At 40.6% G+C, this 26996-nt stretch overlaps 1 protein-coding gene and 1 pseudogene across 6 annotated transcripts in view; both read right to left on the bottom strand.

The window, feature by feature from the left end:
• Styx (serine/threonine/tyrosine interacting protein) overlaps nt 1-26887 on the bottom strand; it is a 30493-nt gene extending 3606 nt beyond the window's left edge. Inside the window, exons 1-11 of one of the 6 annotated variants that reach the window (XR_015637834.1) lie at nt 26589-26887; nt 19090-19122; nt 17501-17554; nt 15446-15543; nt 10123-10183; nt 9221-9257; nt 8550-8638; nt 7954-8004; nt 5444-5516; nt 2539-2632; nt 946-1035 (exon numbers count right to left, since the gene is read on the bottom strand). Coding sequence is in view for 3 of the 6 variants with exons in the window: in NM_001271541.1 (NP_001258470.1) it covers nt 2539-2632; nt 5444-5516; nt 7954-8004; nt 8599-8638; nt 9221-9257; nt 10123-10183; nt 15446-15543; nt 17501-17554; nt 19090-19122; nt 26589-26645 (598 nt within the window). In the remaining 3 variants the exon portion in view is untranslated. 6 annotated transcript variants of the gene reach the window in all.
• Nucleotides 10492-11595, bottom strand: LOC689246 (farnesyl diphosphate synthase pseudogene; annotated as a pseudogene).
• Nucleotides 26888-26996: the final 109 nt, after the last annotated feature.

The raw sequence follows: 26996 nt of genomic DNA, 5'->3' as shown, positions 1-26996 counted from the left end.
AGGTCCTGAGTTCAATTCCCAGCACATGGTGGCTCACAACCATCTGTAATGGGATCCGATGCCCTCTTCTGATGTGTCTCAAGACGACAGCGGCAGTGTACTCATAGAAGTAAAATAAATATTAAAAAATAATAATTAAAAATCTGATTATCACCAACTCTATGCTTTGTAGGCAACATACATATATCCTAAGACACCACATTTAGTAGCTGAGTTTGTGTTCATAAGATCTTTGGATATTGTTCTGGTCACACAGTTATAGTTATGAAGAAAACAGTTGAAAATATTTTTCTGCTATTGCTGTGGCTTTATCATCCAGACCTATAGATTAGGAGCAAGGAAAGTATACATCAACTAAGAGATCCATTTTACTCCTTATACCAGAGTTTGCTCTACAAAAATATCCCATCAAGAATAAAAGTTATCCCTGTGTGCCGTGTAATTATATTCAGAAAGAAGTCTTGTGGAGGGGGACGGCTAAAGGACAGTTAAATGGCAGTTGTCTGCGCTCTGTGACTAATGATGGCACGGCTGCAGATTTGGAGTTGTGTTAAGTCATAATGTAGTCCAGACTGCAGATTTTTTTGTTTTGTTTGTTTTTGAGACAGGGTTTCTCCATGTAGCCCTGGCTGTCCTGGAACTTGCTCTCTAGACCAGGCTGGCTTCGAACTCAGAAATCCTCCTGCCTCTGCCTCCTGAGGGGTGGGAGTGTACCACCATTCCCTGGCTCAGGCTGCAGATTCTAACAAAGCTGGTGCTTCATTAGACCACGAGTAAGAATGTAATATAAAATCAATGGAGTAAGGTAGAAGAAAACTCCCAGCACAGTGCTTCTCCAGGAGGGGCTGGAGGAGTACGGTGAACAGCTTCATTTAAGGAGATGGTATCTAAGTTAGGAGTAAGAATAGGGAAGAGGAGTGTCATGCGCTGTATTAAGTGTAATACCTGAACGGCCATGGTGACCTTTGCTACCTGTGGCTCATGCTCACTTTGGACCTCCCGGGTTACACTTCGGTGGGAATAGTCAATAAGTCTCTAGCAAAACAAAAACACCATTCCATCAAGACAGATAAATCTGACCACAGTGTACAGAACATACGAAGATAATCTGGCTAAGAGGCTCATGATATGATGACCTAACGAGCCTTTGTTTAAAGTACTATTTAGAAGGAAGTGTGTTCTAAAGATGCTGATAAGCATCGTGTTTAAACAGAGGCTAGCGAGAGGGATCAATGGTAATTGGGAAGCACACTCACAGAAGGAGCATGTGGCCTGAGTCTTTGAGCAGAACAGAACAGGACAGAGCAGGACAGAGCAGTGGTGCTTTCTGCACTTGTGCTTCGGGGAGCTCGGCAGCTGGCACACAGCTCGTTCCAACTGTAAGAGTTCTTACACACAAGAGCAGCAGGGGCTTGGAAAGGGAAGAGGAGAATCTGACAGTTTGCTTAGGCTATTACCTATGAAAACAAGTGAATCGGATCCTAAAAAGAGAGGTCAGATCAAACAGTAGTAGTAGGTGGGTATGGTGGCACACACTTTTAATTCCAGCATTTGAGAGGTAGAGAGGTTCACAACTTGTGGGAATCAGTTCTGTCCTATACCATGTGGGTCCAGGGGACCAGAAGCCTATCAGGTTCAGGAACAAGCACAGTAAGCAGGTTGAGTTCCAAGCTAGTCTGAACTACATAGCTAATTCCGGGCCAGCTGGTGCTACAGAGTAAGAAGGATGACTTAGCAGTTAAGAACTCACTGCTCTTACAGAGGACCTAGGTTTGGTTCCTAGTATTTACTTGGTAGCTTACAACTGCCTATAACTCTAGTTCCAGACATCTGTTGCCACCTTCTGATCTTCTCAGAAACCTGGCATGCACTATGTGTATATACACACAGGCAAAACACTCATAAAAAGAAAGCTTAAAAACAACAAAAACCTCAAAATAGGAGCAAAGAGAAATTGAGGTAACCTGAATTACACTGTTTTATGTATTAATCACCTCTTTCATTTTGTGCTGGGACAAGCTCTTGCTATGATCTTTGTGCCTCTATCACCCAGGGCTGAGATATAGGCATATGTTGCCATATCCAGCAACTGCATTTTTAGTGTTAGCCAAGTTATCCAGAGTGGTCTTATTTTTTTTTTTTTCCTTTTTTTCGGAGCTGGGGACCGAACCCAGGGCCTTGCGCTTGCTAGGTAAGCGCTCTACCACTAGCTAAATCCCCAACGCCCCCCCACCCCCAGTGGTTTTATTTTAATCTTTGTAATAGCTATACAATGTAACAGACTTAAAATTACACACAGTAGATATGATTTTCAACTGGCTAATATAAGTGGCTACGCATTATAGTTTACACATAATAATAAACAGTACATGTACTATTTATTCATTAGACTGCTAAGCCTTTGAAACTCTTTAGTTTACTCAGAGTTTCTAAACAGATTGCTCACAAGTATGTGAAACGTGTAATAGATGCTTCTTTTCTCCTTCTTCCACCATTACCTTTCTCTTCAATTTTCTACAAAACAAACCAAGCCCTTACCTGTAGTACCAGAATGAACAGATAAAGACCTTTCTATCTGGAGTGGTGACATCATCTGTATTGTTAATTTTGCTAAGTAGATGGCTTCATATTCCTGAAAAAAAGATGTTAAGTAGCTCAGATACAAGATGAATGTGTACATTTGTAGTCTTAGTTTAGACAAAGGGCTAGTACAAAGGGCTCTTACAAAAGGAATGGAGGTTCACAGTTCCTACCTGGCAACTGTCAGTTACTGATAATTAGAAACCAAGTTGTGCCAATAGCTCGCTGCCAGACATAATGTATCTTCTGCCACCGGGCATTAACTATAATGGTCTAATTCTACATGTTAATATAGCACAAAGGATAGAGGGACCCAAAACTTAAACCTGCAATTTTATTAAAATTGCACTAAAAATCAATAAAAACAAAATTATTTTTTCCCAGTTTCCCCCGAACAAGTTTATCTTCCCCTTCTCACAAAGACTTTGTGAAAGGCCCCAAGTCCTCTGAAATAGGTAATTGTTCCTTCCTTTTGCAATCTTCAACCTACCATCCCTGAAGCCCAAGCAGCAGAGGCTTCTTGCTCCATCACTAGCCATCTCCTTTGCTAGTTTTACTTCCAAATCCTCTGTATGCCTGAGTGCTGCAGTGTTCTGCCTTTGAAATGTTTTTCCTTTTTCCTCTTCATCCTCCTCCTCCTGACAGAATCTTAAACAAAGAACTGAGGCTGGCTTCCAATGTGCTATTTAGCCAAGACTAGCCTTGATCTTTGATCTTGAGATTGCAGGTGTACTGATAGCATACTCGGCAAATTTGACTTCATCTAATACTCCTTTACCCTGCTGCTAGGAACTGAACCTAAAGCCTTGTCCAGGCTAGCAAGCTAGGTGAGAAAGCAGTCTGCTGCTAGCTATACTCCCCATTTTTTGTTTTTTTAAGATTTATTTATATTTATTTATAAGTACACTGTAGCTATCTTCAGACACACCAGAAGGCATCAGATGCCACTATGGATGGTTATGAGCCACCATGTGGTTGCTAGGATTTGAACTCAGGATCTCTGGAAGAGCAGTAGTGGTCCTAACTACTGAGCCATCTCTCTATCCCTAAAAGCTGTTTGTTTGCTTTCACTAGTCTTGAACTCACAGCAATACGCTTACCTTTGTTGCCCAAGCAGGGATTAAAGGTATGTACCACCACTGTCCAGTCATATCCCCAGTCTTAATCCATACTCTTTCTTCTATTGATCTCAGCCAGAAGAGCTTTCCTCTCCTTACATACAGGAGTCTGTCTCCTGAACACATGCACACGACTGTCTATTCCCTCTCCATTGCTTTTAAAATTGATAGGACCAAATTTTCTGGTGCTATCAGTTTAATGCTCTGTATCAGAAAACCAAATCAAACAACAAAATGTCTCTTCATTTCATTCTGTAACCTATCCCTTCTTACAGTTTCCTCTGTATTAGTGATGTCCAATCAAAAATTTTTATCCCACTTTTTTTCTGCCACCTTAGTGAGAGCTGTAGTGGTCCACACTACTCTCTGAGCTTTGCCTGGCCACCCAACGATGACAAGAAGAAGGATACCAGAAAGCCAAAAAAGACAAAAACCCAGTAAATAAATCTGGTGGCAAGGCCAAAAAGAAGTGGTTCAAAAACTGCCTGCTCTCTCGGAGGACCCAAAGGGCCTGGGGTTCAGTCCTTAGCACCAATATGATGGGTTACAGCCACCCGTAACCCTAGTCCAAGGTAGCCAAGGGCACCAGGCACAAACTTGTTACACAAACACTCAAGTCGACAAAACACCCATGTGCAATAAAAATAGAGTAGCACTGCAACCCCAGGTAGGGCTACAGCATGAGACATTACACATTGTTTCTTCAAGATATGTTATTAGGATTATACAAGAGACTTTACACTTGATCATACACACTACTAAATTTTGATTTTATTATATTATATCCTACTTTTTAAAGTACAAAAATATACTGTAAAAGTGAATGTTTTAATACAAGGCAAAAAAAGCAAAGAAACTTAGTGTGCGCTGGGTACAGCAGACCTAACAATAAGAAAAACTAAAACAAACAATAAAAAAAGCTGCCATTCTTAGCATATAGTGACTATCCCTTCATTTTGAAATTTTCTGGACTTTAGAACACTTGAATAGTCTTCATTTGCTTCAGAATCCCTAATCCAAAAATAAGCACTCAAAAGGTTTCTTTTTTTTTTTTGGTACTGAAGCATTTATGGTTTCACATTAAGAGATGTTCAACCTGTACTTGAACTAAACACTTATATCACAGTCACCATGGGGGCGGGAGAATCATTCCATTTTCTATCTTGTGTATAATTACTTTCTTATTTTAAAAATGCATTGATTGGGGGAACGTGTTTGCAGTGTGTATGAAGGTCAGATGACAATTTGGTTCTTTTCCACAAGTACCTCAACCTACTAAACCATCTGCTTATCCCCCTCTCTACTGTGTATTTAAGAATGTACCTTTAACCCATTTTCTTGGTAACTGCAACTATAGCCCAGATTGGCTTGGAATTCATGACAATCCTCCTACCTCAGGTCCTTGAGTGCTGGAATACAAGTGTGAGCCATCAGGACCAATTTAAAAAAAATTTTTTTAAAGGCTGGGTGAAGTGGTGCACGCCTTTAATCCTAACACTCAGGAGGCAGAGGCAGAGGCCAAGGCAGGCAGAGCTCTGTGAATTCCAGGACAGCCAGAGCTACACAACAACAACAACAACAACAACAAATTTAAATAAAGATATAAACTGGAATAATATCAGATTAGTCAGATTATAATAATATCAAGTATTTAGAAAGTAAATTCTACACCTAAGCTGTATAGACAAGCCATTTTAATCATCCTACACTCTGCCTTAAACAGAGTGGACATAGGAGTTCATTACCTGAAGTTGGTGGACAAATCCAGCATTAGGATTAATACAAAATCTCCTTTCTTGGACATAAGCAAATGCATCTCTGAAAATGGAGGAATAAAAATTAATATGATGGACCTATTTCATGAAATAATCTAAATTTTTTTTCATTTAGAATTTATTTGAAGGTGGGTGGAATATGGTAGTGCGTGCCTTAAATCCCAGCACTCAGGAGGCAGAGGCAGGTGGATATCTGAGTTCAAGGCCAGTCTGGTCCACAGGGTGAGTTCTAGGACAGTGGGGGCTACACAGAGAAACCCTGTCTCAAATAAATCAAAAAGGAATTTATTTGAAATATACTCTAAGGCTGGGGACAGAACTCCTTAGCTAATGCAAGGCTCTGGGTTCAATTCCCAACACAGTAGGGAAAAAACCTGCAACATTAAAAACCACCTAAATAATCTGCCAAAAGAGTAGACAATAGTCCTAATACTATAGAGAGGTGATGTGTCATGGTGGAGAGAAGTTAGGCCAACTAAATTCACAGTTCCCAGGCTCACCACCACCTCTAACAGGGAGCCTGCTCCATTTTTCCTCACTGGCAAAGCAGGCATTGTGATGTGGCTTCTGGAGGATTGCTGTGAAGATGAGAGAAGTGCAAAGCATGCAGCATACTTGTCACAGGCATAAACATTACATGAGAAGTGAACTTCCTTGTGTTATAAAGCTTACATGTGAAATCTAGTAGTAAACACAATGGATCAAGAGGTTATGAATATTATGACAAGATCCTAAATAATAAGGAAAATGTTTTTCAACTATTTGCATTCAAATATTTAAGAATTGTATCTTTTTTTTTTTTAACAAATTTACACATGTACACACTGTGTTCACTGTGTTCTAATTTCCCCTATTCTCCTCATCCCTATGACCCTTGCCTCCTCAGTCTACCAGTCCTTTTCTGGCATTAATCACGTTTGGTGTTGTGAACCTGTTGTGTAGCAGCTTCCTTTAAGTTTGCACTGTTCCTTCCTACAGGGAAGCCAAGACAAGCAACTCAAAAGCTCTAGGAAGTTCCTCAAACTGACCAGATGTAGAAGCCCTTCTCTCTCTCCATAGTAAAGAGTAAAAACTGATGCAGTCACTCTCAGACATGCCAAGCTGCTTCAAAGAAGCAGATAACCATTAAGTTGCCTGAAAGAGTTTTACACTCAAGGACTAAGTCACATGGAAAGAACATTCTCCAACCAGTTGAATATGTTCGATTCCTGCTTTTGTGCGCTGTACCAGGCCTGGGTGGGCTTTGGTGATGCAACTGCCTTTGACTCATTTCTGTTCCTGTAAGTAATTCCTCACCCATATTTCCATCATTAACCTCAATAAAATTCATTGGTTCACCAAGTTGGGCTGTGGTGATACCCATACTTTGGTCTATTATAAGCTTCATATCTGAGGTGAGTAGATGTGTACTGAATCTCCACAGGAAAATCTTGTCACTCAGTAGACCCATTTAATGTGTGACTTTTTTTTTTTCTTTTCTTTTTTTTGGAGCTGGGGACCGAACCCAGGGCCTAGCAAGCGCTCTTCCACTGAGCTAAACCCCCAACCCCTAATGTGTGACTTTTGATTGAAACTATCTACTGGAACCTATGGGATCATCAATGTTGGTAACTGACAGGCAAGTTTTCTACTCTGCCTAAATCTGTCAGAAGCAACTACTTAAAAACACAATTAAGTATATGAGAGCTTTGCTTATACCATGTCTGTGAGTGTGTATGTGAGTGTGTATGTGAGTATGTATATGAGCGTGTGGTCTCTGCAGGAGGCCAGAAGAGTGTTGAATTCCCTGAAACTGCAGGAGGCCAGAAGAGTGTTGAATTCCCTGAAACTGCAGGAGGCCAGAAGAATGTTGAATTCCCTGAAACTGTTAACAAAGTTACAAATCTCCACGGTTTGCTCGGTACTGAAGCCAGGTCCCCAGCCATTTCTCCAGCCCCAAGAGATAAACTTTTCTGTTTGGAAGTGATAAAGAGTGAAGACGAATTCTAGCTTTCTTAAGACTAAGAAAGGTAATACTGTATACTAGTTTGATCTTTATTATGTAGGTCTTCCTCTCTTTACAGAATGTAAAAGGTAATTTTGATGTGAAAGATCACCCTGATTTATAAGAGGATGCTACAGACAATTCCTAATTACTTGTTTCTTTTCTTACAGGGGCTGGATTTGAAGCCTTGAATGTGCAGACCAGGCTTCCACCTGAGTTTATAGGAATCCTACTTCCGTCTGCTGAGTATTTTGATTACAGGCATATTCTACTATACCCAGTAGATGTCAACTGAAGTAAAATAAACACTGACATTTGCATCCAGAGTTTTTCAGGTGAAACTAACTAATTCCCTAACGGTAAGCAGTTTTCCAGTTTTGTCTAATCAACTATGACTATCTATAAAATATCTATCTATATTAAGCCTTACATTCCTAACTATTTAATCCATTTAAGTGAGAGTGAACTGTTGCTAGGTTTGAGTATGTTAGCTTACCTGTACTTCATCCCAAATGTCTCCATGATGTATGCAATAACAAAGGCGGCACTGAAGACAGAGAACAATTAGATAATACAATTCATAACTAAACACAAGAAACAAAGATTATCTAGATTCATTGATGTCAAGGCGATACATGATTGGACAGTAGAGAGTGGAGGGACAAAGTTTTTGTAAGGCGGGAGAGGGGAGGAAGGAGAGATCAAGATAAAGTCTATGGAGGAAGATGGTTCAGATTTAGGTGAACTAGATTGGTTTTATCTTGTCTAGGTGGGTGGTTTATATCTTTATCAATTGGCAGTGAATTTATTGTGTAATGAATTGTGGACTAAGAATTTAACATGTAAGTCTAATTGCTAAATTACAAGTTTCTGGAACTTTGATTTACCAGGCTAAAGAGGACAGCGTGTGAAAGGGGGTGAGAGGCAGCTGGAGTATGTGGATCTGGTTCTGTGTGCGTGTGTATGCGAGGCGTGGTAACAGCCGCCTAGGGGACTGCAGGAGAGGGCATTCAATGGGAGAAAGCCAGGAGTGGGCAGCTTGCGGACTGCGTGGAGGAGTAGCAGCCCCGAGAGTAAGTAGACCTGGCTTACAGGAACTGACAGCGAACATTCCTCTTCAATTTTTGCTGAAACATCATACCTTCTAGAGATACCTGCATTCCCATGGACGAGAACTTTTCCTGAAAAAGTTTAAACAAGAGTTAGTCATCTAAAAAATAAGAATTCAAATGTAAAATATACTCAAACCACATATCAGGGTACAGTGAGTCTTCCTTAGATATTTTATTTCATGTACTTGTCACTTAGCTATTAATTTTCCAGTCTTTATTTTAATTATGTAGAGAATACAGTGGATTTTAGGAGAAACTGAAATTTAGGTGGAAAAAATTTTGAAAGCATAAGATGAAGTTAAGTAGCTGGGGAAATGTACATTTGAATATCATCTACTATATAAAAATAGAATTTCTCTATCCTACAGTCAGAAAACCTATCAATTGTAACAAAAATTCCTAAAGATAAAACAAACACTACTGCCTGGAGATGGCTCAGTGGTAAGAGCACCTGTGGCTCTTGCAGAGGACCGGGCTTCATTCTCAGCATCCACAGGGCAGCTCACAACCGTCTGTACTCCAGTTATAGGGGATAAGATGACTTCTTCTGGCCTCTGTAGGCCACAGGCACACATATGGTACACATACATACATGTAGATAAAAGACTCATACACACAAAAACAAATCTTTAATAACAGAAAAAAATTTACCTCCATTTTGTAAGCTTCCATCAATAAACTCTTTAGTCTGAGGATAAGAGAGACTGTATTAGAAAAAGCATGTAGAGTAAGGTGAACATATAATACAGTAAAACAAAAGGAGGCTGAAAGTTACAGAGCAACACCTAATCTTTAAAAAACACAACTCTTAGGGCTGGAGAGATGGCTCGGTGGCTAAGAGCACTGTCTGCTCTTCCAGAGGTTCTGACTTCAATCCCCAGCAACCACATGGAGGCCTGTTTCCCACCTATGATTTGATGCCGTCTTCTGACATGCAGATTGAGCACTCACAGACAGACAATAAATAAATAAATCTTAAAAAGAGAGAAAAACACAGCTCTTGGGCTGGCGAGATGGCTCAGCAAGTAAAGGCACCACCACCAGGCTTGACCTACGCTCCATCCGGGACACATGGTAGAGAGAACAGACTCCAAAATCTGTCCTCTGATCTTCATATGCACACCATGGCACATACAAGTGTGCATGCACGAACACAAATAAAAAATGTAATATAATTAAAAACAAACATCAATGAGGGGACTGATGAGATGGCTCGGTGGTTAAAAGCACGACCAGGGGTAGGTTCCTAGAACCCATACGATGGCTCACAACCATCCCCAACTCCACTTCTAGAGGATCCAGTACGTTCTTCTGATTTCTGTGGGCTCTTGTACCCATGTGATACAAATACATACATTCAGGCAACATATTTAAGTACCAACAAAAAGACCTCAATGACACAACTTTTAAAGGTTATTTTTTTAAATACCTTACTTTCATTATAAAGTAAATCCTACATTTTTTTCAGTCATAATGAAGTAGAAATAGTTTTACAATCTAAATTATTAGGCTCAAATCATAAATTGTAAGTGATATTAAATACTGATACTTACCATAGGGAAAAAACGTATTATGTTTTCAACTGGATTATCAGCAATATCCAAGACTAGATACCTGGAAACAAAGCACTCATGGTAAATATACTCAGATCAATCCCCACACAAAAACTTGGAAGTTTTAAAATAAAACTAACATCCATTTATAATAAGACATCATTCTTTTTTTCTTTTTTTTTTTTTTGGTTCTTTTTTTCGGAGCTGGGGACCGAACCCAGGGCCTTGCGCTTCCTAGGCAAGCGCTCTACCACTGAGCTAAATCCCCAACCCCATAAGACATCATTCTTAATTACATTTCCACCCCAATGATCTTCCATGTAAGCAACTCATCTGTGCAATGACTGTGCAATACAATTTGACTTTTTGGTTGAACAATAATTTATTGAGATCCCTCCCTCCTAGCCTCGACAATTTCTCCGCTTGTAGATCTTGTCTGCTAGTTCCAGGAAGGTGGACAGGGCAGAGCACTGCTCTGTGAGATGCTGAGGTGGTTCTGTCTGTCTTCCGTATACTTGAAGAACACACACTGCAGATCTCACACAGTGCTTTCACCTGGGCCACCTTTTCTGGGTCCTTCTGCCCAGAATTCTCATCCAAGACCTGCTGCAGTTGAGGAGTGGTCTGTAGCAGACACTGAACCGCCAGCCAGCTGCATCTGTTGTCCTGGATGTCAGTGCTGACCTTTCTGGTCACACAGGTGTCTCCATGGGGATCAAGGGAGTCATCCTGGACCTGAAAGAACTCGCCCATCTCCAGCAGGATCTTCATGGCATTAGCATGTTCCTTCTCCCCACTAATCCCTGCCAGGCACACAGCAGCTGTGATAGGCAGGTAGAAAGAGTAGAGAGAGGCTGTCTTGTACTTGACAATAGATTTGTACCTCTTTTCAGTGTGTCTACCAAGATCCGCATGGCCCTGGGGTGCTGTGATGAGGGAGAGTCTGCCCGGTCTGTTTGATGTAACTCTACAGAAGGAGTAGGGCTGCTCCCTGCAGGAGAACTTCAGCAGGCGGTAGATGGAGGCTTCCAGAAGCAGAGCATCGTTGATGGCCAAGCCTATGCCTGGCTTCTGATACCAGCAGATTTGTGAGTGAGACGAGTGAGGGAAGGGTTCATGATGTCATCTGACATGAGGAAAAGCCTGGAGCAGTCCTACACACCAGCCCACAGCCAGAGCCCACTCAAGATTCTCAGCATCCTGTTTCCTTGGCTCCAACAGCTCCTTGAAGGCCTGTACCACCGTCAGACCCCGAGTGAACTTGCCTCCTACAGCACTGCACGCCAGGACTTCCTTGAGTCGGGTAATAGTCTCTGGGTGTCCCAGTTCATCCTCAGTCAGCACCTTGACGATCTGGGAGAAGTGCTGGATGAAATTCTGCTTTTCTTGGTTATAAGCATCCAATTTCTGATCCCCATTCATTCTGATAGAGGAACTAAATGCTCTGGGCTTCAGTGTGCGTTCTCTTGGGCTTGTTTGTTTTCTTCAGGGTAGGTTCCTGGTGTAGCTCTAGCTGCTCTGGAACTTGCTCTGTAGACCAGGCCGGGCTCAAACGCTACAGATCCACCTGCCCCGTCTCCCACGTACTGGGATTAAAGCATGCAAGTTTGACTAAGCTTGACTTTTTAAGCTACTCTTTATTCTATGAGCTCCATTTCCCTGTATGTTTTTACTATGAGAAGGTTTGTATTATTTTTATTAGTTTTTTGAGAATTTCAATAGATGAATACAGTATATTTTGATTATATTAATTTTCCATTCGTTCCCCCATATTTCTCTAGGACAGAGACTCTCCATCCTCCTCTCAAACTTCATACTCCTTTAAAAAATTTTTCATTTTTTTTCTCTTTCTTTTCTCTTTTTTTCTATGTAGCTCTGGCTGTTCTGGAATTCTGCCTCCCCAGTGCTGGGATTGTGTTCTAATACTAAGGTGTCATAATTAACCTTTAAAAAGGACTTTATTATGTGAAGGAGTATTTGGCTTGCAAGTGTGCCTGCTACCCAGGAAAGCCAGCAAGGGCACCTGGATCCCTTCAAACTGGAGTTATAATGGTTGTGAGCTACCATGTGCATGCTGGGAACCAAACCCAAGAGCAGCCAGTACTCCTATAACCACTGAGCTATTTCTCCTGCCCCTGATAATTTTTTTTTCTTTTTTTCCGAGCTGGGGACGGAACCCAGGGCCTTGCGCTTGCTAGGCGAGCACTCTACCACTGAGCTAAATCCCCAACCCCCTGATAATTTTTGATAATCATAAAAAGTGAAAAATAATTTTCAAAGTATATCTCTAGGGACTGTGTCATAGATTTATGGTGTGTAAGAACATTTAAAGCCTTACAACACAACATGTGATAGTTTGGTATAAAATGTTTATTTAATTAAAACAAAATCCATAAGCAGTAAAGAGAGCTTCACAGTGAGTCTAGAAAATTAGTACAAAAAGTCCACATACTCTCAGTCCTACCCCCATTTCTGTCAATCTACCCCCGTGAGTTGGCGGAAGATGACTCTCTAGTGGTCTGATGTTACCTCCCTATCTTTGCACCTTCAGAGGACACTTCAAAGGAAGCTTTACGTTTGATTGTGGGAGAGGGAGTTAAATAACAAAATGGTGTGGTGGCTCAGTTCTGTAGTTCTGGCAGTTGCGGGGCAAGGCAGGAGGCTCCAGGCTGCCTGAGCTACTAAGATTCCAGTTTCAAAGAAAAACCAAACAAGAGGCAGAGAGATGACCTGGTGGTGAGGAGCATGTGCTGTTCCTGTCTGGGGCCTCACAACTGTCTGCAACTTCAACTCCAGGACACTGGAGGCTCTGAACCCAAGGGCACTCACATGCACATACCACGCATCTATACATAATCAAAAATAATACATCTTTTTAAAAAGTATGGTGAAACACTGAGTCAACCATTCATTGTTTTGAATTGGCATCAGATCCCATTACAAATGCTTGTGACCTACCTGGGGGTTGCTGGGAATTGAACTCAGGACCTCTGGAAGAGCAGTCAGTGCTCTTAACCACTGAGCCATCTCTCCAGCCCCAGTTATACTCATTTGTATGATCAGTAAAGCAAAGCATTACAATGTTTTTAACATCTGTCTGACATATCCTAAGTTTAAAAAAAATATTTCTAACACACTTTTATATAGATACATAATATCTCTATAAAGATACTGAAAAACAATTGGTAGCAGTTCTCTCCCAATAAGCATCTGCCTTTTGTTTTTAGCATGTGTAATGCCGTCTTTGTTACTGTTGTATTATTTGTCTTATTAGTCAGCTTCAATTTGGAGTCCAGCCTCCTAAGTGGTAGGATTATAAGACTGTATCACCAAATCCAGCTTATTTTTTTTTCCAGCTTATTTTTTAAATGAACCTAAAATAACAAATAGTAAGACTTTTAATGATTCAGCTGCAATAATTAGAAGATAAATGAGAAAGCTAGAAATATATGAAAAAGTATTTAACTCCACCAGATTGAAACAAATTTCAGTATCTTATAACTGTGTCTTGGAGAGACACTGAGGAGACAGTCACACTTGACAGTGAAATATAAATGGAGGGCAGTCTGCGATACTTATTAAAATGTCTCGTGCTCATCTTCTTAGAGCCAACATTTCTATAAATTTACCCTATCAGTATATTCACATATAAACTAAGTAACATGCTCAAGGATGGTCACTGCATATCTTAGGAATACATAACAAAGTCTGCAAATATAGAAATGCCCAATAAGATATTGACTGAGGCTGGATATGGTATACACACATGTAATTTTGTCTTTAGGAAGCAGAGGCAGGAGGACAATCATTCATTCAAGACCAGCCCTGGCTACATAATAAGACCCTGTCACAGACAGACAAACAGAATATATAAAGGTTTCAGGGAAGACCAAGGAGATAGCTCAGTGGGTAGTGCACTACCCATGAGTGTGGGGGCCTGAGTGTTCAAATTCCCAGAACCATATAAAAAGCTTGGTAGGGAGATAGAGAAACAGCTCAGTAGTTAACTGGCTGCTCTTCCAGAGGACTGAGATTTGATTCCCAGCATCCAAATGACAGCTCAGAAGTATAATTTCAGTTCCAGAGGATCTGATGCCCTCTTCAAATCTCCATGGGCACCAAGCACAAAATGGTACACAGACATACATACAGGCAAGATCCCCTTACATGTAAAATAAGTTTTTTTTTTCCTTTTTCTTTTTTTTTGGAGCTGGGGACCGAACCCAGGGCCTTGCGCTTCCTAGGCAAGCGCTCTACCACTGAGCTAAATCCCCAACCCCGTAAAATAAGTTTTTATCCAATACATTTTGATCACATTCTTCCAATATCCTCTATACCTCCATTTCCAATCATTTTCAGCTCTTTCCCTATTAAAGACAGACAGACAGACAGACAGGCACACACACACACACAATGAGAATCAAAACAAGTAAACAAAGTCCAACAAGACAAAATACACCAAAGGAAAACAAAAAGCACACAAATAATACGGAATTTATTTTTGTGTTGAACAAATGTTTCTGGGCATGGGGCCTGCCCTGAACTGTAACTAATGAAAAAAAAAGCTAGGTGTGGGGGCTAGAATGATATTCAATTTGGTTCCTACATCCATGTCTGGATCTATAACCATGTCTGTAACCATCCCCTTTAAGTCCAGTTCCAGGGGATCTGTGCTTTTATGTGCCCATATCCATAGAAAGACAAACACACACATAATTAAAAATAGTATCTTGAAGAGAAAGACAAGGTTTGGGAACTCAAGATCTCTAATCCCAGTACTCTAATGGCAAGATGGGAGGCACAGATTTCAGGGGACTCCCCTGAAGCCTGTGGGCCAAACTAATGTAGCATATGTTACTGCAAACAACAAAAGACCAAGCTCGATTCAGTTGTTTCTTGACCTCCATATGCTAGCAGGGGTGGGGGCCAACTCAGAAACTATTAAGTCAAAACAACCTTATCTACAGGAATAGGCTTCTGAATAGACACAATGAAGAAGAAATCGCAGGTGCCTTTGAGGAAGGGACTGAGTATCTAGGAGGAAAGGAGTACAGAAAAACATTCTAAAATTATGAACAAGATTTAAATATTTTACATAAATTCTGTTATACACCATATAGCTGATACTTAGGAAATAGCTGAAAGTTATATTATATAACAACCTTGAAACAAAATCATTACAGGACAGGGAAAATGCTAACCTAGCATGCTTGAGGCTCTGGGTTTAATCTCAAAACACTTTGAAGACCAGTAAAAATAATAAAACAACACTGCATGTTTTATCCTTAACATTTTTTCTATAAAGCACAGCAACAATTCTTACCTAAATAATTGTTGAAAGTTTGGTTTAATAAAGTTTGCTTCAATATTTTGCCGTATGCAAATTATATGAGTTATGCCATGTTTCTGCAGTATAGGTAGCTAAAAAAAATGGGGAGAGATAATAGTTTAAAATATAAAATATCACCTTACAATATTATGTCTAAAAATAGAAAAGACTCATCTAATTCTGAGGTACAGAAGATTAAAGCTAATCTTATGGTAATTGGCCTGACATGATCCACCAGACGGTTCAATGATTCAAGTCTAACACACAGATTGCTCTCTGAGCTTTAACATCAACTTATTTATGTTTATTTCTAGGGCTTGATGGGAACTTTTCAAGAAACTCGTACTATTAACAACTGTGACTAAAGCCAGGGAGTTTAGAGTCATGAGCTCCTAAGCTAGACATCCCAGGTCAGCCAATGAACTGAGCTTGGTAGCTCAGCTTTGTTCTGGGAGAACGAGAAACACTACTCTTACCTGAGCAGTTAGGATTAATTTTAAGGAAAGAAAAAAATGTGTACTATATAGACTTAGTCTGACAAAGTCATGAGATGGAAATCCCATGTGGGAGCATGACCTTTATATGACAAAGAAAAGAGCCTGCTCACTCTATCCCCATAGAGCAGGGATCTGCCATGAGAGACGACTCACTGTCTGAGGTTATCCTGGTCTACATAGCTTGAGTTACATAGTGAAACCTTGTTTCAAACAGTAACAACAAAGAAAGCAAACCAAACCAAACTAAAAACTCCTTTAAAAGCTTTGAAGGTACATTTAACTAAGTAAAGCAAAGCTTATCAGAATGAAATTCTAATGCAATGGCAGAATATATTTGTACTTTTCAACAGAAGCATTTATAAAAAGTGAACTATGACTTTACCTCCAGATACAAATAGAAAAAAGTTAGAAAAAGAAATAGACCAAAAAAAAAAAAAAAATAGACCATTGGCTAACAAGCAACCTGAATTCGTCTTTTTTTTATGGTCAAAAGGTACTTTTTTGGGGATGGTATGAGTAGAAATTTGGGATATATTATGGTGACTCAGATTGAGAAATATAAATACATACACAAAGAAGATGTAAGTTGGGAAATTGGGAAAAGGATTAATAGAAGTCGGTGGAGGACAAGAGAGGAAAAAGATACATGTTTGAATATCATCAAAATGGTTTATGAAATAAAAATGTCATAGTGAAACCTGTTATTAGGCATAATTATATATGCTAATATGGGTGCTAATGATTGGGAGGACCTGCACCTGGTCATCAGTACACTCTGGGCAACAGCTCTGCTGACACCATCGTCTAGAAAGTCAAAGCTCTATTTGTTTACTGACTTTTACATCATCTACCCTTTCCAGCTTCCTGGCTGGGCACCTCTACTATCAAGAACGTTCCGATTTCAGGATGACTCTGAAAATTATTGTCACGAAACTATCATATAGAAGTATATTAAATTCTGAATCAGCAAACCTTTGGGGAAATATTTGCAATATAATGTTTTACACTATATATCACTCAATAAGAATCAGTACCATCCCCATAATTCATAAAGCTGAGAATTCCTTAGAAAGTGGTAACTAAATCACTAAATACTAAAATAAACCACCCCATCTTAACCTAGCAACTGAAGAAGTCTATTCCCAATGTAAAAGAAGAATCACTCTAAAACATGCACTTTTACTTTGATACGAGCTAACACTCTCTTCTATTTCCTCCTCTGATACTTTGCACGTATCTGATAATGGTCAGAAGATGTCTGGCATGTACAGATATAACATTTTAAGATAGTAAATAAATTACTAATAGTTGTAGGATTGGTAAATCTATAAAACACAAGATTTCGTGAGAAAAATAAATTATAAAAACTATTGTAATTTGTGGTGAAACACTTCAAAAGTATTAAAGGTCTAGTAAATTTAAAAGTAGGTACAAGTACTCTGAACACTGCTGTTATAAATATTCCTAGTATAAAATTCTTACTATTAAAAACTTACCCGATAAAAAGTTGGTTTACTAAAGCCTCTTGGAGAACCTACCCTAAAGTTCATACCTTGCTTTTCATAGCAGAAGAGTAGGGGCCTAAGAACAATCCAGGCAAAACTTCCTAGGGGAAAACACATAGGTAAAGTTTAAACCATAGCAAATATGTATCGCATAGGTCAACTGTCTCTGTGTACAGGGGCTAATAGCCTTTGCAATATTCTGGTGAAAACTTTGATCAAGGAGCATTTCCTAGGCATATATAGCAAACTGGGATAAGAAATAATAGGTGTGCCTTTATAAATTCAAGTGAAATGTTCCCGATTTAAGTTTTATTCTAAAAAGTCAGATATTCAAGTTCCTACAATGCTTTTTATAAGTAGGATTGGATATAATCAGCACATTATATTATCGACATCCACATTAATAAAAACCTTAACTTCTATTATTATTTATAACCTAAAAATAAAACAGGCATAAAGAAAAGCACCCTGTTAGAATTACGGTTACTCTAACTTTTATTTGGTCAAAACAGAAAGCAGTGTGGAGCCAAGTGTAGTGGAGCACCCTGTAGTTCCAGCACCAGCACCCAGGAGGCTGAGGAAGAGGATCCTAAGTTGGAGCAGTCTGGGTTACACAGAAGATCCAGGTCAGTGGGAACTCAATCAGACCCTGTCCTTCCTTCAGAACCAAAGCAGCACAAGATGACACAGGATACAACTTCATCACAGTAAATAAAAACTAGTCAACAGTAATCAATCACTATAGATACGGCCCTAAACTCCAGGCAGGTCCCCTGCCCTAGTCTCTTGAGTGCAGAGCTGATAGGAATGGTCCCAAGAGCATCTTACGAGTGTGAATTACATTTTACTTATGTGTGCATTTCCCATAGCACAGGGTTGTTCTCATATGTACTCACATATGTCACATACAGTTAAAGGTCTAAAAGGAGCTTTCTTCTCTCTCTCCTTTTTAATGAAGCCGAGTTGGGGTTTAATAAAGCATGAGGTTAAGAGAAAAATACTTAGAAGGAAAGCAAGACACCAGAGAGCATGGTGGGCTTCCCAAAGACGAGTCACTTAAAAGTGAGTTTTCATTAAGAAAGGAAGCAGGCCTTTGGAAGATACAGGGTCAAGAGTGAGGGCACTGCTTATATTGAGGACTAACGAAGCTGACTGCAAATGATAAGAAATATAAAAGAGGGGCATTCATTCCCAACAGTAAGCCATCAACTCACTGAATATAGTTAAGTCAGTTACGGATGTCAACCGGGAAGTAGACATAAAAAAATGAGTAACTACCTAAAATTATTTTACAGTCAAGTCTCTTGAATTTATCCAAATTAGACAGGAAAGCAAACTGCTTTAAAAGGAACATAAGCACTTCATTTTTTAAATAAGGAAAAACAGTGACTCATCAAGCACATCCACATATTGCTATGACCTTAAATCTAATCCAAACAATATAGACAATTCATTTTACATATTAAGATTTTGACACAAATGGAACATATTTACCACACGATACCCTAATACTGCACAATACTTATAACTGTAAATATGACAACCCTACAGACTATGAAACAGCAGGTCTCCTTTGTGCAGTAAGCACAAGTTATTAAATAATAGGGTCATTTGAATAAATTAAAAGTTGTCGTACCTGCATCTCTCGTCTCATAGGGTAAGTCCACTCCTTGAAAAGGAAAACAAAAATAAATAAATAAAAATAAATAGAATGAAAAATACCACAGGCTTCTCAGATAGCTCAAGTCTGACAATCTGAAACTTATCCTTGAAACCCAAGGATAGAGACCGGGATCCTCAATGGTACCCTTTGAGCCCATCACTGTAAATAAATAAAAGTAACCAGGTATGATGGCATGTTTATAATCCCAGAATTTAGATGACAGAATCAAGAGGATTGCCAAGTTCTATGGCAGCCTGGTCTATACACTCACTCTCTCTCTCTCTCTCTCTCTCTCTCTCTCTCTCTCTCTCTCACACACACACACACACACACACACACACACACACACACCCTATAGCAGATATCCCTGGTGACAGATAGCAGATAGTCACACACACACACACACACACACACACACACACACACACACGCACGCACGCACGCACGCACGCACACACACACACACACGCGCGCGCCCTATAGTAGATATCCCTGGTGACAGAAATCAGATTACAATTTGCCTGGTGTTATGTTGGGTGGAGCAGGGAATGCCTATAAACATTGGGTACCTTTCTTCTTTTACTAAATTATTTCCCTTTGCTTTATGTGTCTGGGTGTTTTGTCTGCATTATGCCTGTGTACCACATCTGTGACTGGTTTCTTCAGCGCCAAAAGAGGGTGTTCCTCTGGAACTGGAGTTGCAGATGCTTGTAGGCTGCCATGTTGGTGCCAGAAGTCAACCAGGTAAACTAGAAGAGCAGCCACCAGTGAAACATCTCTCCAGGCTCCATGGGATACCTTTCTAAACTGATATAAATGTTCTTCAATCTGAGCCTGGCACGGTGGCACATGACTTTGATCCCAGCATTCGGAAGCATAGGCAGACAGATCTTTGAGTTCAAGACCAGCCTGTGGCAGAACCTTCCCCTAAGGAATAAAGATTTCAGAGGGCCAGTCACTGGGCAAGGAGTGTGTGTGTGTGTGTGTGGGGCCTTCTGGGTGGCCAGGGTGGAGAGAAAGAGGGGAGGCAGGAGAAAGATACCCTTTTGGATAGGTGAGGTTGATCTGCTACTGGAGGCTTTATAACTCTGAATGGCTTACAAATTAGGACGCTAGCTGCTGCGTCCAGCTACTGTGTTACCTGTTGATTGTAAACTAAGCTTGTGTGATGTTTTCCTTCACAGTGACCACTGGGCTCCAGAGAGAAAGGTACAGCAGCAAAGCACAGGTTTGCCTGAAGTCCACCCCAGTTAGCTGTGGGAATTCGTAAGTGTGGGGCTGGCATGGCAGTGACCCACCATGGGAACTTAGCAAGCCAGATGACGAGATTTCAGAGCTCTGGGTCAGAGAGTCTACCAGTCTGAGAACAGGCCAGCCTGCTCACTGGTGCCTTGCCGGCAGTAGTGGGAGATTCATAATACACTAGCACAGTCTAAAATATGAGTTCCAGGATAGCCAGGGCTACACAGAGAAACCCTGTCCTAAACAAACATGAAAACAAAGAAAACAAAAACAAAAAACAAAGAGCACTTATTAGCCAAAATGACAGACCATATAATAAAAAGAATAAAGATTACTCCAGGATAGGAAATATTCAAAAGGTAAACTGTCTTAGAATTTTTATTGCTATAATGAAACACCACAGCAAAAGCAACTTGGGAGCACAAAACAGGTTTACAAATCCCAGCTCTGAAAAAAAAGAAAAAAGAAAAAGAAAAAAGCCACAGCAGGAATTCAAACCAGATGGGAACCTGGAAGTAAGAGCTGATGCAGAGGCCATAGAGGAGTGCTGGTTACTGGCTTTCCCCTTATAGCTTTCTCAGATGACCATGGCTTGTGTCAGGCTGACATAAAACTGGCAGCATAATACCTGTTCTACAAGCTCAGAGCTACAAGCTCAGCAAAAACACTTTTCAAGTACGGAATAAAAGGCAATCCTATACAAAAGCATCTCTGGAAAGGTAACTCAGGCATCAAGATCACAGTGCTCATGTTACAGGCCAGGAACTCTAAAATGCATCTAACACCAGCTTTGAGGTGGGCAGAGACAGGAGGACAGCTTGGGATTTCTGGCTTCCAACTTTGCCAAGAAAACACGAGTCCCAGGTTCAGGCAGAGACCTCATTCAGAACAGCCACGGTGATAAATGACTGTGTGCATACAGATGGACATCCATTTATGTACACAAGTAAGATTTTATAATCTTTAAAATTTTCCTCTAAACGAGGCATAATCACACACTTTTAATCTCAGCATTCAGGAGACAGAGGCAGGTAGATCCCTGTAAGTTTGAAGCCAGCTAGGACAGACCCTGCCACCCTCCCCCCAATAACTTTTTATAAAAACCAATTTTATTTTTTAATTAATTATTATTGAGAAAAGGTTTCTCTGTGTGGTCCTGGCTGTCCTAGAACTTGCTCTGTAGACCAGGCTGGCTTACAACTCCATCTGCCCCTGCCTCCCATGTGCTGGGATTAAAGGCATGTACCATCATGCCTAGCTAGAAAGACCAAGCTTATAAACAGATTCTTAGTAAAGAAACTTTTTTCAAGATTTATTTGTTTACTTATTTATCTCATGTATGTGAGTACACTGTCACTGTCTTTGGGCAGGCCAGAAGAGTGAATCCCATTACAGATGGTTGTGAGCCACCATGTAGTTGCTGGGAATTGAACTTAGGACCCCTGGAGGAGCAGTCAGTGCTCTCTTAACCACTGAGCCATCTCTCCAGCCCTAAAGAAACTTTTTAAAATGTAATGTTAAGGGGTTGGGGATTTAGCTCAGTGGTAGAGCGCTTGCCTAGCAAGCGCAAGGCCCTGGGTTCAGTCCCCAGCTCTGAAAAAAAAGAAAAAAGAAATGTTAAAAAAATATTAACATTGTGTCTATTTATACTTCTATTTTAAACAGAATTTTATCCACTCCCCCCAGAATTTTATTTTTTAGAGATTTATTTTTACTACTTTCCATATAATAGTGTTTTTCTCTCGTGTATGTATACCATGTATGTGCCTGGTTCCCTCAGAAGTCAGAAGAGGTCACCCATGTCTTGGAAGTGGTGCTGAAGTTGAGTTGCTGTGTGAATGCTTCTCTGCAGGTGGAGTCTTCTCTCCAGTCGTGAGTCTTACCTCACGTCTAGATAACTCAGATCCACAGTGTACTTTGGTAATTAGTACATCTCTATTCAGTCTTTCAATGTGAGCAAAAAAAACCTTATGGAAAGCATATCTTTAAACAAAGACTGATTATACAAAGTAGCAATTATAATTCCTGAAATTAACGGAGAATCTGATTTTTCAAGTCAGTCAAAAAAAAACAAAAAAAAAAAACAAAAAAAAACCCCAAAAACCAAAAACCATTAGCCAAACTTGGTGTCTGTGTGCTTCTTCAACTTACCAGAAGATAATGATTATTTTCTTTTTCTTTTTTTGGTTTTTCAAACAGGGTTTCTCTATGTAGCCCTGGCTATCCTGGAACTCATTCTGTAGACTAGGCTAGCACATTCACAAGAGAAATAGTTCTATCTTTTCCATAGAAAAGTTTTAATGATTTAGGTCAAAGACAATGTCCTTTTTAGTGACGGTGTCCCTAATATGAAGTGTGGAGTGTTACAAGGAATAAGCACACAGTGAGTGTGTATTCTGAAGATACTTGGTGCTGTAGACACTGCAGCACTGACAGGCCTCCGGCCTAGATCTCAGAGATCTACCTGACTGCCTCTGCTCCAGAGTTCTGAGACTAAAGGTATTCAAAGATTTTCAAGTCATCTACTGACCAAACTTATTTCCTGAAGCAACTTGTTACAAGCATAGGAAAAGCATAAAGAAATTCCTTACTTAAAATAAAAACACTGCATGTGGTTAAAGAAGAGCAGAAACACACTGTGGGATGACTAAAGCTCGGCTGAGAGATACTGTGAGGAGAGGATCCACCCTATCCTCCAGTGCAGTGGTTCTCACCTTCTCTAATGTAGTTGCTACTTCATTTTTTTAACTGTAATTTTGCTAGTGTTATCATTTGTAATGTAAATATTTGATATGTGACCCTAAAGGGGTCCTAAACCATAGGTTGATAATTGCTGTTCTAGGGTGTGATAAAAAAATGAGTCTATTAAAAGAAAGAAAAAAAGGCTGGGTGGTGGTGGTTGACTCACACCTTAATCTTAACACTTGGGAGGCAGAGGCAGGCAGATAGACGTCTTGAGCTCAAGGCCAGCCAGATTTACAGAGTGAAGTTGAGGACAGCCATGGATACAAAGAAAAAAACCTATGTTGAGGGAAAACAAAATACTGAGTCTATGAAAACTGACAATAAATAGACTAGTAGAAAAGGTACACACATTTATTATGTGCACAGGGCAAACATCCAATACCAGTGATAATTAGAAACTTAAAGTTGAGCATGGTGGCACCTGCCTGCAATCACACCACTTAGGGGGTCAGGATAGCAAGAGCTTTGAGATTATGTCTGTGCGTGTGTCTAAGAAAGCCACATGAACCAATGTGCAAGGAGTCTTAGAACCCAGGGCTTGTGATAAACCTGGGTGTGGTATCCACTTCTCTTTTGTAAGTTAATCTTCTGTTGTTTACTGTTTACTGAACCCCTTTTCAAGATCTATTTTCTAGGTAACTGAGGGGCATTTAGAAACCTTCTCCTGCATCTGCCGTTTTATATACCCAAACAACCAGCATGTCAAACAGCAACATTTTGGGGTGAAATTTCCTAAACCCTTTCAATGTAGCAAGTTAGAAGGAACTCAAAGCAACAGAATAAATGTGCTTTTTTGTTAAAGTACTTCCCCCCCCCAAAAGATTTAACCAAGTAAAGGGTATTCAATGCTATTAAATTATTTTTAAGTTTAAAAAAAAATGTAAAGAAGAAAATGAGGGCTGGAGAGATGGCTCAGTAGTTAAGAGCACTGACTGCTCTTCCAGAGGTCCTGAGTTCAATTCCCAGCAACCACATGGTGGGTCACAACCATCTGTAAAGAGATCCGATGCCCTCTTCTGGTGTATCTGAAGACAGGTACAGTGTACTTATATATAATAAATAAATAAAATCTAAAAAAATAAAAAGGGGGGGTTGGGGATTTAGCTCAGTGGTAGAGCACTTGCCTAGGAAGCGCAAGGCCCTGGGTTCGATCCCCAGCTCCGAAAAAAAAGAGGAAAAAAAAAAAAAAAAGGAAAGAAAAAAAAGAAAATGAAATTTGAATCTCAATTTTTAACAAAAACAAGATTCCAAAGTTGATTCACACTCTGTGTAAGTTTGTAGACAAAAGACCATGAAACACTGTCTACATATTTATACCAAAATAAGTTACTACTACAATAGGATGTGGCAGTACACATCTTCAAATCCAAGAATCAAGAAGGCAGAGGCAGGCAGGGCTCTATGAGTTTGAGTCTAGCCTGGTCTACATAATGAGTTCCAGGATAGTCAGGGCTACACAGAGAAACCCTGTTGCTAATAATATTAATAATTACAAGAATTAAAAGCAAGTTGCAGAGCAGCAAGAGAATAGACGTTACCTCCATTCACAGGTCACATACACACATAACCTTAAGCCTCACTAGAATAAGTACGGATCTGAAATTATTCCAGTTGCTATCAGATGCTGATCTTTGAGAGTTTTCTCACCTTAACTCTACAGCTATGTTTGAGTATATCTCCCCAGAAACAAGTCTTGAGATGTCTAAACAAGGAATTAAAAGGTGGAAACTCAATACAAATACAGTGTGTTGAGGGGGGCCTCTGAAAGTAATTAGGTTTAGAAAATGTTAGCATAAACCTCATGACTATATCCCAAGTAAGAGGAAGTCCAAATGGTTGACAGACAATACAGACTAATGGATGTATGAATGACACTGGGACTGGTGGACCACACCACCTACAAGAAAGCCATCACTCACCTGGCAGTGATTTGATTTTTGATTTTCTATGTGAAAGAAACTGTAAATTGTTTTTGATGCCTTACATATATCATTGGGAAATAGTAAGTAAGAAGTTACAGTTTTTGCAGGGAATAAATATAATTACAATAAAGGGGGGGAATTAAGTTATAACTTCTAAGAATAGGGGAGGGAAGAATTAAGGTGTATTAAAAACCCAAAAGAATTAGGAGTCAGGACTCCACCTCCACTATGTGCAGTAGTGACCCTGATAGAACACATACTCTAAACCTCAATCAATCTCTCTCTGTGGAGAAGTCAGAAGGCTGCTTGCCAGAGTTGGTTCTTTTCTTCTATCACAAGAGAAACCACTTGTGAAACTGAAAAATTATTTGAAGATACAATACCCCTCATTTACCTGACTGTACATTAAAGAAAAAAGTACAAAATCTTTTTTAAATTTATGATTCAACTTAAAAATATATTCAAGTCTCAACCATCACTCCTAAGAATTCTCCAAATGCTTGTCACTTGGGAGAAAAGGGATTGAAGGACATTCCTGGCTACACAAGACCTTGGCTTAAAATTAAAATTCATTTAAAAACGTAGTTAAGATTGGCGGCACACACCTTTAAAACCAGTACTCAGGAGACTGACTTTAAGGCCAGTTTTCTCTGCACAGAGTTCCAGGACTGCCGGGGCTACAAAGAAATCCTTTCTCAAAAACCCATAACCACAACAAAACAAACACAAGAAAGTGATCAAATGAAGACATTCAACAGAATTGAATGGTATAAAGTCTCCATCTCATATGTAACCCAAATACCTTTAAAACGATGAGAGGCACCTTCATTCCCATTTGGGGTGCAGAGGCAGTGGATCTCTGTGAGTTCCAGCACAGCCAGAGGTGAGTATTAAGACATGTAAGTCAAAACACACAACAAAACTCTAGAATCCCTTTTTGATCCTATTAAGTGTCACAGCTAAGAATCCTTGTCTTGTTACTAATTTAGCCACTGGTGAACTCTAATTTAACACTTTCTGGTACCATAAAATATTTGCAACAGATGTTAGGTAAAGAAAAGAAAAATCAAGGTGGAGTGAAAAGAACCCTAAATTCATAAATTGAGAGAAATTTGCTCTCGACAGTTCTTTCCTACAAAGGCAAGAATTGTGACTAAAAAATTTCAAATTCAAAGAAGCTGTCTTTTTGACTTTTTTTCCTATTAGTCATAGTTTTTTTGTGGGGTTTTTGTTGGTAGTTGTTTTTTTGACTTGAGAGCTATTAGGGTTCAATTCCAGAGTTCACGCCTCCGGTCTATTCCACACGTGGGGCTCTGTGTCCCGCATGTGAACCTAACACCAAGCTCAGATTAAAAACAACTTCACAGCGTGTTGCTTTGGCAAAGATGAGTCTGTGTTCAAAAGTGATCAGGGGTACTCTCCTGGTTGGCCCTACCGACAGGGGTCCCATGGGAGGAGGAACTCAGTGACGCCCCCTACGGGAAACAGGAAGAGTCTGGCACAGTAGGGCCAGGGGCGCTACCCGGGGGCTGCCAGCCGCAGGGCCGGCGGGCGGGCACTCACCTCGGCGTCGTCTTTGCACTGCGGGAGCGAGGGGAACTCCAGTTTCACGTCCTCCATGGTCCAAGGGCCCCGGCGGGTGGCTGCGGCGCGCCCGGCCGCCCCCCCCCCCCCGGGCTGGCAGAGGCGACAAGGGAAGGAGGGCGGGCGGATGGCGGGCTGACGCGCGGCGGGCTCACAGCAAGCACTCGCGGACCACGGGGTCCGGGCGGCTGCGACAGGAAGGCGGATGGCAGGGCGGTGCGCTGCGGGCCGCCATGCTGCGGCCGTCTCCCTCCTGCAGGTCTCCGCGCCCCTCAGACAGCCGGAATCCGGCCCAGGCTCGAGCCCATAACCGTCTCCTCCCGCCCCAACCCACGCGCCACAGCCAATCCCAGCCCACGCTCGCCGACGGCCCGCCCCCGCCGCCGC

The sequence above is a fragment of the Rattus norvegicus genome, chromosome 15, assembly GCF_021556685.1.
Source record: "Rattus norvegicus strain SHRSP/BbbUtx chromosome 15, alternate assembly SHRSP_T2T, whole genome shotgun sequence".
Classification (NCBI taxonomy): domain Eukaryota; kingdom Metazoa; phylum Chordata; class Mammalia; order Rodentia; family Muridae; genus Rattus; species Rattus norvegicus.
Note: the sequence above shows the minus strand (reverse complement) of the source record. Positions and strands in the feature narration are given on the sequence as shown.